Genomic DNA, 18929 nt, shown 5'->3' on the forward strand with positions numbered 1-18929 from the left:
TGATACAAATGAAACACCAAGTCAAATTAAAGATATTTTAATTTATAATCCTTAGACAGGTTTGTGTGCTCTCCATTAAATTTGCAATATAAAAACTAATCAGCTGAAGCCTCAGAAAACATGTACCAATAACACAAAATGAACAACTGTAGATCCATTTGTCAACTAGTTATTGCACACATTTGGATTTATGTGTTCAAAGATCATATAAATTTAAGAAAATGGGAAAAATATTCTTTGAAAAATGAGAAAACTTCTTCAGCTGAACATATGATAGTCCAGACCCTTACCCCTCTTTACTATCATGAAACGACAATCCTTATCCAAAGAATGTCATATAATTTATGGGTAAATACAAGGTTACAAGTATAATCCATTCCTGAAAACCATTTGAAACAAACTCCTAACTTTTCTACAAAATATACATATAAAAATGAAACTCAGGAATATTAAAAAAAAAAAATTTATTTCTGTTGTGATAGAATGAAATGTTTACAGAGTGAACGCAAGTGAATTTCTTTTAAATGAAACCACAGAAGCAAAATGATGACTATAATGGCTGCTCTGCTATTATCTCAACATTTTTCTGGCATGGGAAAATACAAAGCAATCGCAGGAACAAAGTTATTTACATCTTTCCTAATTCTTCAGCTCTTGCCTTCATTCTATTAATAAAGGCTTGTCCTTTGCTTTTACGAAAATTCTCATATGGATCATTTAAATTAACACCAATTCCTTTGTACTGATCTTGTCGGTCCCTAACCTCACCAGCATGGATTGGATCTTGGATTCCTTGCTCTGCTGCACCAAGACCTGCACCTGACCAACCTGTACATAAATATATAAAACTATTATATACAGTGAATTTGCACATTTGCATTTCAAGAGTATAAATATACAATAAATAGTATACACTGAATTGGAATATTACACAACACCAAAGAAATAAGATGGTCCAATATATATGTATCAAATCACCCACTATTCCTGCCTGTATGAGGACTGTTTGAAAAGTTTGGTAAAAAAATAAGTTAAACACATTTTTTTGGAAAAAAAATCATCTTTATTTCTCAACATAGTCTCTGTCAAGGTCTACACATTTGGTCCAGCAATTTTTCCAATTTTTTTATCCCATCTAAAAAGTGGGATTTGTCAAATTGTGCAAAATTGTCATTGACAGCCTTGATGCCATCCTTGTTCTAAGAAAATTTTTTTCCAATTAGCCAAATTTTTAAATTTGGGAACAAGAAGAAGTCACATGGGGCCAAGTCCACAGAATATGGTGGATGTGGAACCAATTGGAACCTCAATTTGTGCAATTTTGCCATCGCAACGACCAATGTGTGGGGCAGTGCATTGTCTTGATGAAAAAGCACTTTTTTGTGCACCAATCTTGGCCATTTTTTTATTCAGTTCTTCTTTTAAACAGTCCAACAATGATGCATAAAAGACTCCTGTTATTGTCCTATCCTTTTCCAAATAGTCTATCATGATAATTCCTTGGGAATCCCAAAAAACAGTGATCACCTTCCCAGTCTTCGCTTCCTTCAGTGCTCTTTCACTGCGCATTGTCCGCTGTTTTGACTACTGCTTGGACTCAGGTGTGTAGTGGTGGATCCAAGTTTTGTCTACAGTCAACAATCATGGCTCCCATCGTGCACAATTTTATCATGTGCAATTTTTCGCACAGGATATTATACACCCATTCAGTTGAGATGCCTACAATCTCAGCAATCTCACACACTTTCACTCAGCGGTCTTCCATAACGATACCATGGAATCTGTCAATTATTTCTTTCGTAGTGACTTCAGCCAGGCGTCCAGAGCACGCTTCATCTTCAATGGACTTATGACTTTGTTTAAACTCATTTATTGCAAAATAAAGTCTTCAATGCTGGTGCAGAGTCCTCATGAACTGCATCTAACTTGGCTTTGATCTGTACAGCTGTCCACTTCTTCAAATAAGTGTTTTATCACTGCACAAAACTCGTTTTTCTCCATTTTTATGAAAATTGCGAACACGGCCATTTTAAATGTTTGCCAAATGAGAACAATTTGTCACACATGGCTAAAATTTTTCCCAGGTTCATGAAAAAGATGATGCATGCTGACACTAGTATGAATGAACAAATTGTGTCACCGTCTATTGGAAATTTACCAAACTTTTCAAACAACCCTTGTACTTCATCATAATATGGAAGTAATGTGTGATGTAGGCAAAACGTATCAAAAGTAAATACTTCCAGAAGGGCCACTCTAGGTATAAAGGGTACAGTAACATGCCTCCTGTGTTGGGTTGGCATATTAATGTAGCCTTCATAGTGAAAAGTTGTAGTGAAAGGGTTTATCAATAAAAGTTTAAAAGTTAAAACAGAAAGCTCTCTAATCTGATAAGAAATAGACACCAAAGGACATACAGTACTAAAAATTATTTAGTATTAGAGCAAAATTTTCAGTAAAGTTATTCTGGCTAAACATACTACCTGTGAAGATATTAAGAAAAGAGAATTAATGAAGTTGATTATATATATAAATGCACTGGCATGCCTCACTTAAAATACTTGGAACAGCCAGTAATTGTTAGACAATAAAAAGGAAGCCAGATAAGGCATTTAAAATAAAACTTGCATTTAAAATTTCAATACAAAATACATAAATGATGGCAAACAATTTATCTTGAAAACAAAAACAAACTACTATACATTGTGTTTTCGACTTCAAAGTAAGAGAGGTCCTACATAGGGTGTTACTATGGGAACTAACTGATCCCATCTCTCTCTGCTGGATAGACAAACTTTAATAAACACCATTTATTCTTCTCTGGAATAACACTAAATCTTTCTTTACAATATAAAAAAAAAAGCTGAAAATGCATATATACAAACAATTTTGTTGAAAACAGAAATATAGTAACAAAAAAAAAGGGGAAAAAATGCAAGAAATAATTCCACTATCAAAAGGTAAAAAGCACAAAAAAGGTGAAAACCAGAATAAGAGTGTGTGTGTGTGCACGTGTGTGTGTGTGGAGAGAGAGAAGTATAGTGCATATTAATATTGCATTACAAACTGAATTTATTAAAAATGCTGTGTAATCTGATAACTAAAAGATGAATACTCTGCAAAATCAAAGTTTTATTTCATTAAGCTAAGTGTAAATATTTTACTGGTATTCTATTATTACAAGGAGAAAAGAAAAGAATTCAGCTAGCAGCAAGAGCCATTATGTATTTTAAAGAATTCTGTAGGCAGCACTGCAGTTCTTTATGATACTTCTGCAGTATCATAAAGATACTTCTGCAGTATACCAAAGATTCTCCTGGAATCTTTGGTTTTTCATCTGACATACAAGCAAATTGGCCAAAAGAGCAGAAAATTAACAGAAAAAAATTATTAGGAGGAGGGTAGATGGCATCGTAAGTAGATGATGAATAGCAGCATTGTGTATAGATTGAGGATGGAGTAGTGTTGCATAGAAAATGAATAATTAAGTTCATATCTTACTAGTTAATTATATTTAAAAAAAAAAAACATTCCTTGTCTAGTGAACTTTGGAGTAATCACATTATTAAAAGACAGATTATTTTTAACAATCAGGTACTGTGAAGTGAAGAGAATGTGGGATTTCATGAAAGAAACCTGACAATTTTGCTTCTTTCGGTATGGAAAAAAACAGTTTGAAATTTGAATTATAGAAACTGACCGTAACAAAGAGAATTTATAATTTATAAAAAATGCAGGAATAAAAAAGTAAAACTTAGTTTCTTTTTATAGATTCTATTAAAACAAATGACCTTGTCTCAATTACAGTGAGCTGCCAGAGAAAGGGTGAGACAACTACTACTAATTATCCTGCCCATACATATATGTCCATGAGGCAAAGTTAATTGCATGGGTTTTTCTGGCTATGTTACTTGCAAGATGAAAAATCCTGCCACCTCCAGAATAAAGAAATTGATGACTTAACAAAATATAATTATGTAGACAGAAAACATTGTGTTTATGCTTAGTATTATATTCTTCTGTATTTACTCTTGAGTGTGTTGCTTATTGCACAATTTTATCGATTTCCTTTCCTTTACCCTTAAACATACAGCTGCATTATGGCTAATTGTAATGATATGCAGTATGCACATCCATATCATATGCTAGTAAAAAAATACGGAAACTTTCTAGTTGCATATTTTATTAATTGTGTATGTTAGATCTAATGCAAATGTCCAATACAAATGATTTGCAAGCTGCTAAAAGTAAGTTTTACCTAATCAATATCCGAATTTTGGAAATTTTTTTCACACTGTATGAATTTTTTACTGAAATAATACAACACCTAATATGAAGGTGATAAAATAATCTATTTTAATCCTGGCTATTCAATGTTAACTTCATGTTTACTTCAATATCCTCAGAATAGAGGGAAGCCCCTTCCCCCAAATTCCCTAGTGGATCTGATACTATAACAGACTATTTCTCTGGTACCTATGGGTTCACTATTGAGTGTCTACTGTATATTATTTATACAGTAGACACTCCCAATAAAAATATAATTTTAATTTTACACAATCCAGAAACCCTGTCTAGAGACCAAAGATGGAACGTTCCACGCCATTTCAGGTCTCCAATAAGTGGTTCTCACATTAGAATAAGAAATTCATCATCTCCTACCTAACTACATTCACAAAAGTCTGTGTTCACAATGAGATTTGAACAATGCAATCTGATGGCTGGAAATATATATGCTAACCACTCAGGCCAGCGGAACATAATCTCTAATCCTATATTTATACAGTATATGCTCACTATAGCTAATTCATGGGAGAAAAAAGACTGATTCCCCACTTCATTCCAGGGAAACAAAATAAATGGCAGGTAACAGAACAAAGGAAGCAACAGAAAATTTTAACCACTGAGAGAAAATGAAGAGTTAGAACCATACGCATAGCACATGAATTTGGGCTGTCTGCTAGAGGGTAAAATATGTATGGTGAGTGATTACAGTGAGGCAGAAAGATAGCAAGGTTTTTTTTTTTGTTATTTCTTTCTTTTAAGGTTACACGGTGATCAGCATTCATATTTATAAATTTAGGGACACAAAAACACACGTGTTGAACTGATTATTTTATTAATTACTAATAAAATAAAACTTGACGCTTCGACCCCTGTATCGAGGTCATCATTGGAAAGATACTAGTGTATAAGGAACCAAGCTACAATGGTCTTGTGCTTTTCTGTTGTTGTAGGGCTTGAAATTTCGTTACTAATTTTTCTTTGTTGGCTCAAATACATCGATGATATTTTCGCCATTTGGCCCCACGGCCGCGAAGCTCTAAATACATTCCTTAGCCACCTAAACAAACAACACAAACATATCCAATTCGCCATTGAAATGAAAAAAACAACTCTCTTCCTTTTCTAGACACACCTGTCACACGTCTTCCCTCTGGCTGTCTCTCCTCAGTTTACCGCAAACTTACATACATAAAAATTCTTACCACCGCCCAACACAAAAACTAGGTGTCATAAGCACCCTTAAACACAGAGCTCTAACAATTTGTTCTAATAAACAAGCTCTAAACCAGGAATACAAGATCATCAACCAAACATTTATAAAAAATGGATACAGTAAAAAAACTATTCACAAGATCCTCCTCCTCCTCCATAAAGATACAAGTAAGAACAAAAAAGATTTCGGGAATGCCATTGCCATTCCTTATGTTAGAAGCATTTCTGAAAAATTAGACAGAACACTACACAAATACAACATTAAAACCACCTTTAAACCCCCAAACAAGTTAAGACACCTACTCAGTTCTTCTAAAGATCCTCTTCCATACCTAGCCCACCCAGGGGTATACAAAATACAATGCACATGTAACATACCATACATAGGGAAAACAGGGCGAACTATCCCAATCAGACAAGACGAACACAAACGACACATTAACCGGCCTTTCTGACCACGCACTCCAAACATACCACAGAATTGATTGGAAAAATACCAAATCCCTACACTGCACCAAAACCTCGTTTGAGAGAAAATTTAAAGAGTCATGTGAAATGCTCAAACACAACCCAAATCTCAACAAAAATGATGGCCTAACCATTTCAAGAATGCGGAGGACCCATCTACGACCTGTATAACAACCTAAACTAGCCATAGAAAAATCCCACTACACGAAGATAACCTGGTGAAGTGTTTTGTAACATTCAACAGCAACTGAAAGAAATCATATTATAACTATCAGAACTGTACAAATCCAGAAGAGTATTAATACATGAGGACTTGAGCAGTTTATTGTGGTTGTATTTATATTTATTTATTTTTTAATTTTATTATTATTATTTTTTTATCACTAGAGGTCAGTCTAGGAAAAAGGATTAATTAACTACGTAGATTTAGTTTACCGGTATACAGGGCTAGAGCATGTAGCTTGGTTCCTTATACACTTGTATCCTTCCGATGATAACCTCAATACAGGGGGGCGAAATGACAAGTTTTATTTTATTAGTAATTAATAAAATAATCTGTTTAATACGTGTGTTTTTGTGTCCCTAAATTTATAAATATGAATTTTTTGTTATTTGTTTTTAAGCTGTGAAGTCAGTTGTTTAGCTTTTAAGAAAATGTAGATTCTAGTTTCTCCAGTGAAAAAATTGAATGGGGTAGCCAAAACAAGGCATATGAGGGTGGTGGTGATGGTGGGGGAGGGGGGGTAAAAGTTCTGATACACACCTAGAACAAAAATGACAACTGATATAACCACAAGAGAGAACATATCTTAAAACCTTTTAACCCCTCTTTTTCTTTTAGGATATATAAGAAGACATGTCACAGGTTTTGAAGAAATTCGAAGACACAGAGGTGTGGGCCATCATCAAATTTCTCGTGCTGCAAGAAAAGTCTGCAACTGAGATTCACCAAACTTTGTGTAAGGCTTTAGGGGACTGTGCCCCAGCATATTCAACAGTTGCCAGATGGATGGCCAAGTTTAAAACTGGGAATCCTGAGACAACAGATCTCCCAGGTCAAGAAGACCTTCCACAGTGATCACACCTGAAAACACTGATGAAGTGCATGCCAAGATCTTTGATGATAGATGAATAGCAGTCAAAAACATTGCAAAGACTCTGGGGATAGCCAGGGAATGAGTTAAGGTCATTATCCACAAACATCTGGAGATGCAGAAGCTCAGTGAAGTGGGTCCCCCAAATGTTTGAATGCTGAGCAAAAGAGAGAAAATGTATGCTGTCATCTCAAGGGATTTGGGATCATTTTGAGAAATCAGGTGCAATTTTTTGGCTCATATTGTGACTGTTGATGAAACATGGCTTCATCACTATGATCCAGAGACTAAACTAACAGTCAATGGAGTGGAGACACAAAGGTTCTCCATGGCCAAAGAAGTTCCGAACCCAAACGTCAGCAGGGAAGGTCTTCAACAGCTCTGAAGGAAAATCGCCACGGGAAACTGAGCAGAGGTGTGTGGCTTTTGCAGGACAATGAATCTGCTCACACTGTGTGAAACCCAACAGACAATACACAACTTGGGCTTTCAATACCTGTCTTATCCATCCTATTTGCCAGATCTGGCCCCATCTGACTATTTCCTATTCCCAAATGTAAAGAAACACTTGAAAGCAACAAAATTTACCACAGATGATGAAGTCATATCTGCAGCAGCAATTATCTTCATAGTGATTATCACAACTTTTCAGCACATCCACATAAAGGTAGTTGTGAGCCTAATGGAATAGATACAATTTATGTATACTGACGTCAGAAGTATCAGGAAGAAAGGGAGGAATTTTTGACATGGGTTGGTGCAACCTTACCAAAAGTTGACTGACCTGGCTGACAGCAGGTGATTTAGTCACAATGAGAGAATGTGAGGATATGGTATTTTACTATGATATCAGATGAATTACAGCCAAAAAGAGTAGATCACTAGAAAGACAGATCTGAACAGTAGTTACAATCTGATGAGGCCAACAGGATAAAATATACAGTTAGTTCTGCTATATGCCAGGGGTTGCAAATGAATATGTGACAGGCATGCAATGACAAATTAGCATAATGAGTGCAGGTTGGGTAATCATTATAGAGAACTTCAACTACAAGAACATAAATTAGTTGTAACCATCCTATGGAAGAAAGTATGAAATTCATTCACCTGCTAATTATTTAAAATACTGTAGCAAGTGATGGAGGGGATCTGGGGTTTGAGAGTTCTCATTTTGGTCAAAGAATCAGAGATTTATCCATAACCAATATAGTCACACTGCCTCTCGTGACCATGCAGTCTCAACTTGGGAGGCTGTTGAACACATGGAATTTTCAGTTAAAAGGGGGGGTATATGTGGAACTACATGGCATGTGATTATGACAAGCTCAGAAGGCAACTTGAAGGTGTGCCATTTTAAGAATATGCAAGGGTAGGATATTAGAAGTGCATGACAGATGGTCAAAGGAATGTTTGAAGAAAGGAAGCAATATTGGACTGCACATCAAAACTCACCATTAGTTCAGACCTAATGGTGAGTTTTGATATCACCTCATTATTCGCTAATGTACCACTGATTGAAACACTTAACTTACTAAATTCACAATTTCCCCCAGATATACCCCAGCTATTTAAATTCACAGTACAGGCAGGCTATTTTACATGGAAAGGGAAAATATACAAACAGTTAGATGGGACAGCTATGGGTTCACCTCTTTCTCCCCACTTAGCCAACTTCTACATAGAACATCTGGAAAAATTAGCTATCAACACAGCCACTCTCAAACCTAGCCTCTGGCCTATGTTGCTTTGTTCAACGCCTATGTTCAACGCTATGTTGACGATGTGTTTGCCATTTGGCCACATGGCCCAGACACATTGAATACATTTTTAGCGCACCCAAATAGCCAGCATCCTAAAATCCACTTTACAATGGAACTAGAAGCCAATGACTGCCTGCCTTTCTTGGACACACTGATCACACGTCTTCCAGAAGGTACCTTATCATTTTCTGTTTACAGAAAACCCACACATACAGGAAGATACTTACACAAACAATCACACCATCACCCTTCTCAACAATATGGTATCTTAAAAACACTAACCCATAGAGCTAGAGCAATCTGTTCCAATGACAGGGCTCTCACTGCTGAACTTTCTCACCTACGTCAAACCTTCTTAAACAATGGTTATAATCCCCGTAAAATAGATAACATACATACTAAATGCTACCCATAAATCCCCCCTATCTACCACAGAAGACTACAACAAAACAATCACCATCCCATACATTAAAGGCACATCTGAAAAGATATCTAGGGTGCTTAACAAACACCAATTACGCACAGTATTTAAACCTTATAAAAAATTAGCAACTCTCATCCGTTCACCCAAGGACAAATGTACTCCTTTATCACATCCTGGTGTCTATGAAGTGCCCTGTTCTTGCCATCAAGCCTACTACGGACAGAGAGGAAGAAATGTGCAAAAAATATATCCGACACTTTCGCTATGGTAAGTCGGGTCTGGCAGACCATGCTCTGGATACCCCTGCACACAGGATCAATTGGAAAGAAACAAAAGTAATGCACAGAAGCTTCTACAAGTCAGAGAGGTTGTTCCTGGAATCAACAGAAGCCTTGAAACATACCCCAAACCTTAACAAGTATGGCTGTATAAATCTACCAAAGATTTGGGAGACAGTCATCCTAAGACCAAATTAATATTTATTACTTTTATTTTTTATCATTTGGACTCTATTTCAAAACTTGAAAAATTTTTTTTTTTTTTTTTTTAACCTAGATGGCGCCATATTAGGACTTTAGTCTTGTGTTGCACGCTGCAATCACTTATACTGTCCCCACTGTTACACCGAATTGTGGTTGTCTTGCCTTTGTAACAAACTTTGTGTTGTGTGCTCTGAGGATGCTGGATATAAGACCAGCGAAATATTAGCCTTAAGTTAATAAATAGTTATTTGCTTAACCATCTGTGTTCTTTTATACCGTGAAACCTATCATAACATGTCGGACGAACACATAAGCCTATCCACGTGTATGAGAAGAAATTAGCCAAGCAGGCCAAAGAAAATTCCAAGGAGTTCTTTCACTGTGTGGCAAGGAAGAATGACTATTATTCAGTGTCTATGAAGACTCTGCTATGACAGGAATTGCTGAGAGAAGAGATATTAATGAATCCAGAGTACTTAGGATACCGCAAAATCCCAATGCAATTATGGCCATGGGGTTAGTGGGATATCAGTCTGCATGTTTACAAGAATGTGCAAGGAACTGGTAGCATGGCATCTTGACTAGACTCTTTAACTTAAGTTCTCAGTTGTTGCAAAAAAGTCAGCTTAACAGTGTATAATGGACATTAGGTCTCTGACAAATTAGGATGCGGTGCCAATCACTTTTCCCCTTCCATCACTAAGATTGAGAATTCTAATGATGAAAAACCTAAATAACTTGCAAAAAACATTTCTTTCATTTTTTTATTATTAAAATTCATAAATTAAACCACCTAACATTAAAAATATTCAACTCTAATATACATAATTAAAACATGCTTTAAATATACACACAAATTCAAAAAGGAAAAGAAAATCATCTTGAGAATTAAGCAAAAACAAATAAAAACCTACCCATTTTCTTTAAAAGCTGGTGGCCCTTGTTGCTTTCATCTAGTCGTCGATCTAAAATACTAGGTGGATAATTAGAACCGCTGGAAATAAAGAATGAGAAAATCTCAAATATATAACAGCATTGGGATATATTACGCTAAAGTTCTAAAAAATAGTAAACAGAGATGATTTATGCAAGTATACTTGAGAAAAGGCTGACAAAAATTATGGAAGAGAAACTTGGAGAACAACAAGCTGGATTTAAGCCACACAGGGATTGTATGGATCTGCTTTTAGCTTTATTGTTATTATTATTACATGACACCTCCAAGGAGTCCAAAGACTCATCGAGAGAGGGCATCTACTCTACAATTATCTGTTTCTCTCAATCCACAAACTACAGCAATCCGCATCATCTACTGCCCACCACCACCACTAGTATTTCCATAGATAATCACAAACATTCATGCCCATAGCAGGATTCGAACTCGCATCCTTTTGGCTGGAGAGCAAATATGCTAGTCACTTGGCCAACTGGGCTGGCAAAGCTTAACAGACATTGAGAATATAACAACAATCAGTATTTAAGTTTCATAGATCTGAAAAAGCATATGCCAAGAGAAAAGCTATTCAAAACATTATAGGGTAAACTGGACATTAAGCAATACCAGTCTCTATATTATATTTGCATACTCAAGATGTAAGTCAGAAGTTAGAATTGAAGGAGAAACAGGAAGATGAGTTGATGTAAAATAAGGTGTAAGACAAGCATTCACAGTATCTTCATTTTTATTCATCATCTATATAGATCACAGTATGAAGGAAAATGGCATTAAACTGGATAGCAAAATTGGATGTGTTAATTTCAATTCTTTACTTTATGCAGATTACGTCATACTCTCAAATAAATCTATTACAAGTCTGCAGGATTTCTTACTAAAGTAAATAACTGCTATAACAAATCTGGTATGAAAATTAGCAATAAAAAGACAAAGATTATAAAAATAAGCAGGAACACCGAAAGCTGAAATGAATCCTTAATGGAAAGCCTATAAAACAAGTGTAACGTTTATTTATTTATTTATTTATATTTTCATATTGCATATTTTTTGTTAATTGTTCTTTATCTCTCTTTTTCCTTATACTCCTTGCTAAATAAGATCTTTCGCTGTGCCTTTTTATGTAATCCTCAGTGGCCCTATTTTAAAACAAAGATCGTGTGCAAAACCTTCAAAGAGAATGCCTCAAGCTAGAGTCAATTTCTCCCTGATTGAAAATCTGGTATCAAATCCTTTTTGGAACTAAGAGAATTTATTTGTTTAGCTGCGCCATCTTAGTTCCTATACAAGAAAGAATTTCTTGTCAGAAATATGACTCACAGATTATCACGATTTCCAAAACTATCAGAATTACTCAAGCCCTTACTAATTTACTCTTAACTGCAGTCGCAACCGTTTCCTATCTTAAACTCCCGTGCTTCTTACATATACAAGTTCTATAATTATAGCAGGTGGTGCATTGACTTAAATGATCAGACATGTATTTTGGGTTAAAGGACAAAGAAATTTATTCATACTAAATACGATACATGTTAAACTAGTTGAAAGGTCCTCAAAATTAAATAAGCTAAACTAACACACAAGATAAGGTTCACGATAGGTATTTCTCATTAGATGATATATAACAAAAATTTCAACCTGCTCATATCGCAATTACTTAATACAAATAAGTAGATTTAGTCTCACTTCTTCCTTAATTAACTTCAATACAATTCATCAACCTAAAATTAACAATAATGCTTGAAACTTAACACTTCTAATACTAAAGATCTTTGTTAAAGGAATAGGTGCTAAAGTCCTGAATTCTTGTTTAACGAGTCCGATTTACAAATTTTACACACAATTGCTCACCCTGGCTTCAAGATATTATACAATAAGACAAACTCTACTTTACCAGCCTGACGAATTCAATTAGACGATATTTCTCATTCTGTTCCTTTAGACTTTCTTCTGATTCGGACACGTGCTTCCTTCTAACCTTATGCTCAGGAACCCATACAGAAATGTGTGTTTGGAGCTACTCGATATCTTGACGTTCGCTATTCGTCTCGTCGCATGGAATATTATGCTTGGACAAGCCTGCTACTTAGCCACATCATCATCGGCGAACGTCATTCACTCATTCCATTCATCGAATCCAACTCAGCTGTTACTCTATTATAAAAAGTTAGTAAATAACTAAGAGTAAATTATGTGCCTACAAATTTTGGCACGGTTGCACTAACCAATGTTAAAACTTCTTCCTCTTGTTCCTGTGGCATTAGTATATAGAAACCGAAGCATGTATATAATAAAGTGATATAGCTTTCCACTACTTGTATATCGGAAATATACGACTTTATTTATGCAACAATCGCATCTCTTCTGGGTCAGGCTCCAACTGATGAGACCTCAATAAAGGTCAAAACCAGTCTTGGAAGTGTACCTTCCAAGAATTATACATGTCCATAAAGGGGAGCGTGCTTTGCTTCTTCCTTTTATGTATTAGACCTAGTGGCCTGTTAGAGCTGTCCTTAGCAGTTCCAAACCATACCAGCCCCGAGGATAAGGTGGTTAGCCCTATGCCTCCCTGTGTGTCCTATGTCTGTAGATGTGTGTTCACGGTGCCGGTTTGCCTGTTCTGGGGGATGAAAAACCCAAGTTTCTGGGCGAAAAAACTCCCTATCTCCATATGAGACCAGCTAACTCACCTTTCATCAAAAGAGACCAGATAAAGGTTTTCCTCACATCACTGACAGGAATCGAACCCAGGTTTTTCCGACCAAAGGGCTTCGTCTATACTGACTGAGTTATGGAGACTCAGTGTGCTTTGCATTACGGGATATTAAGGCAATTGATGTGAAGTCATTAGTCTCCACATATAAGTAGTCTAGTCGTGAAGAAGTTTCCAGAACGTTTTTTCAACCTAAGTAATATTTATCTTCTACATTCCTACTAGTCTTCCCATGACTTTTGTTTAGCTATCTTTAAAGATAGCTTAGCTCTCTTACATTTTTCTTTTCCAGATGCTTCTTTAACTTCTTTTGTCCACCAAGATGATCTTATTTGTTTATCCTTACAGGCAACTTCACCACATGCCTCCTAGCTGAGTCAAACAAGTTTTCTTAAGAGTTTGTCAATGAGACAACAAGGTCTGGTTCTTGATTTTGAATTGTTTAATTTTTTCTGAATAATGTTCATATAGTTGAGCCTACAGTTTAATTATTTTTGAAATTTCTTACACATTGTTCTTTTCAATGCGATATTCATTTTTTATTCTACTTAAAACTAAGTGAAGATCACTTCCAATTTCAAATCATTTGTATATAGTTTGTGTCCTGAACCAGTATGATGATACCACCAATAACACCGTCAATGAGCTGTTTCTTTTTTCTTGTGTTTTATGTTGGAACATGGTGGTAGTAATGACTGATCCACATCCTAAGCAGATTAAAATCCCATAAATTTTCCCATAATGTTTCTATATGCCTAGTGGGATTATTTCCTACTCTGCTGTTTAGATATCCAACAAGGATTACTTTTTCTATTTCTTTATGTCAGCTGTCTGCTCTAATGACTTGAAAAATACTTCAACTTCCTTAGGAGAACCTTCTGTGGGAACCTTCATATTTGGTATTCAATGCTGTCACTGCTCTTTCCTTTTCTTCATTGTTATTGCCCAAATATAACATCCTATAATTATTATTTAGTAGGATCTTGCCTGTTTTTGTCTTCTTTGTCTCAGTAACACTATCATGTCCACATGGTACTTTCAGTTCTGTAAATGACTTCCTTTCCATTAACACTCCTTATGTTGATGGCTCCTATCTTCAATTCAATTCTTCTGACGTTGGGTTCATTCTTCTTCTAGATGCTGAATTGGAGTTTGCTCCATAGGTGACTCTGGTTCCTTGATGAAAACAGCAGGGCAGTGTTTAACTGTGACACCCCAGCTGACATGAATTGTATACCATCATGTGTATTTCTGGTTTAATAAACTGGAGAATACAATTTGGTTGGCCAAGTCCCAAATTTTCCAGCCTGTTCTCATTTGTTCGGTATTTAGCTGATATCTTCTAACAGGGTGCACCACATGAAGGTGAGGATTGGATATTAGGTCAGAATGCCTGCATTCCTTAAAGGTAAAGTAGTCTCAATCTCAGTTATCTGACTTTGACCTTTAAGTGACCCCAGGCTAAATGAGTAGTATATAAGACAGTGTTCAAACCAACTTTAACATATGGATCTGAGAGCTGAGTTAGAAATAAAGTACTTGATCAAAGATTGGAGACTATAGATATGACTAGGGAAGCATCAATGGCAGAATCATATTAAAATAAAATATTCAGAAGGAACCTGACATTGTTGGCATTCAGGAATGTGTCAGGAGGGTTAATTTCAGGTGGTATGATCACTTAAACAGAATGGGAAATAAAAAGTAAGCAAAACAAGTGCTTTGTTGATGGGAGAACAGGAAAAAGATCCAGAGAAAGACCAAGATCCAGGTGGATTTATGCAGTTATGAAAATATTGGTATCCTAGCTGATAACAGACAAATTTGGGAAAATTGTTGATAGGAGTTTGCAAAGAAACTTTTCATGTAGTACCTCATAGCATCCTGCACATCTCTTGAGCACACATACCAGGTAGTGACCCTTCCCACAATGCAGCATTATACATGTCTGCAAGGAGATGTGCTTTGCATTATGGGATACTAAGGCAAGTGATGTGAAGTTTTAGCTTCTTTATACGAGCTGCCCCAGTCCTGAAAATAGTTCAGGTGCAAACTTGTTTGTTTACATTTGGATAAAGGATTAAACCAAGTATACAATTTCTTGGTATCTTTAATTTATCATACACATCAGGAATTTAACGATGCTATGAATACAGCATGAACAGATTGTAATACAGTCAACTTTCACTATAGCATACATATAAGGGACAACAGGAATAGTTCATTATAGTGGATATTTTGTTGCGATGAATTTCCTTCAGAACAGCAAATTCTCACCCTATAGGACTTTCGGATAAATTTTTATAGTTAATGAGTTGATGATGTGTTTGCTATAGTGAAAGTTGACTGTATGGATGAATTAATGCTCATATGTCAGTTTTTGTATATGTTTAGTATTTTAAAAGCATTCAATGGAACATTCTCATGATAACATCCAAAATGTAATGCACCACTGCAAGAAACTATTCAAACCAAGAGAAGGAAAATTTCAGGACATAAAGCATTATATTAGCTATAAAAAGCAAACTGTGTAGAAAATAATATATGGAATGTACAGATTGGTCTTTCTGCTACATAAAACTGAGTTTAATCTGATGAGAACGAAAACTTCTTATATGCATATAATCAGGGCTCCAGAAATCCACTCGCCCACTCACCACAGACGAGTAATCAGAGACAAGTAGTAAATGAATTTTTGCCCTCATTCAATATATCCCCCCCCCCTTCCAATTCATAATTTATACTTTTTCCCTTAAAACCTCTCATTCACTATTAAATTATTTGATCACGGGTGATTGCCAACAAACTCTTTAGAGAAGTTTTATTTCCAAAGAGTTGGAGACAAAACTTCCAGATCTGAAATCCTTAATTCAAATACTACAGAGTTCTCTTTTAAAGAATCACTGAAACATTTGCAATTTTAGTTGCTGGTTTTCATCTTCACTTTCTTCCCTCCTTTTATCTCATTTAAGTTTCAGAATCTTTTTTTTTTTTTTTCATAATAATTAAAAATTCAACTTGCTCTATCTTTCCCCCACTTCCCAACACGAACAGTTGTTCTGTCATATCATAACATAACAAATGATAACTTTCACATTTTTTTATTCTACATGAACAATAATCTGCTTAATATCTGCTATTCAGTTCCAAAAATCTTATTTCTCTCATAGGAATATTATAGGGTTCTTTTCACTCCAGTACTCAACACACTTCCAGTTTTCGTGAGGCAATCCATGAGGCAATAAAGGTGAGCTACCATTACACGTTATCCTTTCTTTAATGCTTACACGGTGATCAGAATACATTACGAAAATTATGGTTACAACTACTGTGTTAAAGTAAAAATTTTAGTTTAATATAAATCAAAATATACACTCAACGTTTTAACCTTCACATTAAGGTCATCTTCTGGAGTATACGTATACATACAAAGAAACAAGCTGCACTATAATCTACATGGCATGCTAAAATTACTGATCAACCGTTAAAACTATTTGCCTGACCTCTGGTGCTAAAAAAAAAAAAAAACCCTCACTACATCAAAGCTAGAGTCCTGTTATTATTATTATCTATTAGGTTACAAAGTTAAATTAAGCTGGAGAGTAACATGTTCATACAGAAAAGAATAGATAAATAAATAAACAGAAAATAAAATTACTTATATAAATATACACATAAATTGTAACTGGTATGTGTTTCATCCTGATCAGGGTGGAATCATGAGTAACTCAAGTGTAGAGGATAGCTTAATTGTGAGTAAGCAGGAGGTATTTAAGGAAATAAATAACCTTGATGTTAATAAGGCAATAGGATTTGATGACATATCACCATGCATCTTAAAGGAATGTTCCAAGGAACTGACAGTAGCATTGGCATGCCTGTTTAATAAGAGTTTTGTAACAGCATAGGTCAAAGGGAGTGGAAGGAGGGTAAAATTGTTCCACTGCATAAAGATGGTGATAAGACTGTAGCGTCAAATTATAGGTCGGTCTGTATATCTGGAGTTGTGGTGAAGGTCCTGGAGAAATCGGTGAGAAGTAGGATACAGAAATGAGTTGATAACGGCAGTATTCTCTGTGGTTATCAGCATGGGTTTGTTAAGGGGAGATTATGTTTCACTAACTTACTTATGTACTATAACAAGGTAACAAATACCTTGGACAGAGGAGATGCATATACAGTGGTGTACTTGGATTTAGCAACGGCTTTTGATAGACTGCCACATGACAAGCTCTTAAATTAATTGAAACAGATGGGATTGGATAACAGACTTATGTGTTGAATCAGTGACTGGCTGTCAGATAGGTATCAGAAGGTTGTATATGGGGGGGTGCAGTATCTCGAAAGAGAAAGTTCACCAGTGGTGTGCCGCAGGGGTCAATTTTGGGGCCATTGTTGTTCAATTTGTATGTTAATGATATTGGGTTGGGTTTAACTAGTGATATCCAGCTGTTTGCAGATGATGCAAAACTGGAGAGAGCAATGCACAGTCAGACTGATGCTAATGCCTTACAAGAGGACTTGAATAGATTAAATGAATGGGCAAGTAAGCGGAACTGTCAGTTCAATGTTGCCAAGCGTAAAGTTTTGAGATTTGGTAAGCAACGATGGGATACAAAGTATACACTTGGTGGGGAAACTTTAACAGAAGTAGAAGAGATGAAAGATCTAGGAGTGATGGTGGACAAGGACCCGAAATTCGGGGCCACATTACACAAGTTGTGAAGACATCACATCGAATAATGGTAATGATGCAGAGAACCCTGACATACAGAAATAGAGAGGTTATGATGTCATTGTATAAGACCTTGATCAGGCCTCATATGGATTATTGTGCACAGATTTGGTCGCCAGGGTTTTCATGGTGATGAGGATATGTTGGAAAGGGTACAGAAAAGATTCACAAAGGTAGTCAGTGGTCTTTGGAATATGGAGTATGAGGACAGATTGAGAGAATGCAAGTTGCAGAGCCTCGTGAATAGGAGGGGGGGGGGGATATGATTGATATGGTCAGGGGTTGTTATCATGTAGACATGAAAGAGATTTTTTATAGAATGGGAGAGGGGAGTAGAACTATGGGTCATTGCTGGAAACTGTATAAGGAGGGTGTGTGAGCAAAGGAGTGAGAAGCAGGTTCTTTGCATGGAGGGGGGCTGGTGAGTGGAATGCATTGCCTGAGTGTGTTGTGGATGTGGACACATTGAATCAGTTTAAGATTGGATGGGCATTGTATGCAATAGTGAGTACCTCCCATGATGAGTCTCTGACTCCATGGAGGTCAAATGTTGATAATATTAATAATAATAGTATGGGTAGTGGCCAATAAAATTACTTAGAGTCCTTAAAGTTAGGGTTTGCTGGAAACTAAGTAGGTTGAATGTGTGCCATCCAAATTCTTCGGATTTTTAAGCCACCATTATTATTAAGATTAGGGTGGTTAATCAAAAATCCACAGGCTTCTTTAAATTTTCGTTCATACTCAGTTTTTGTATGATGGAAAGAACAAGCATTTTCCCAATCAATTTGCTGTAGGGTGT

The 18929-nt window shown here is 35.9% G+C and overlaps 1 protein-coding gene across 2 annotated transcripts in view; it reads right to left on the minus strand.

The window, feature by feature from the left end:
- Positions 1–447: 447 nt before the first annotated feature.
- scaf6 (SR-related CTD associated factor 6) overlaps positions 448–18929 on the minus strand; it is a 251811-nt gene continuing 233329 nt past the window's right edge. For both annotated transcript variants that reach the window (XM_090409796.1, XM_090409797.1), the window contains 2 exons: positions 10642–10721; positions 448–828 (listed from right to left, as the gene is read on the minus strand). In XM_090409796.1, coding sequence (XP_090265922.1) covers positions 629–828; positions 10642–10721 — 280 coding nt within the window. In that variant the 3' untranslated portion in view covers positions 448–628. The remainder of the gene's footprint in view (positions 829–10641; positions 10722–18929) is intronic.

Source organism: Typopeltis vanoorti, chromosome 20 (assembly GCF_054136105.1).
Source record: "Typopeltis vanoorti isolate ZY-2024b chromosome 20, IOZ_Tvanoo_1.0, whole genome shotgun sequence".
NCBI classification, from domain to species: Eukaryota; Metazoa; Arthropoda; class Arachnida; order Uropygi; family Thelyphonidae; genus Typopeltis; species Typopeltis vanoorti.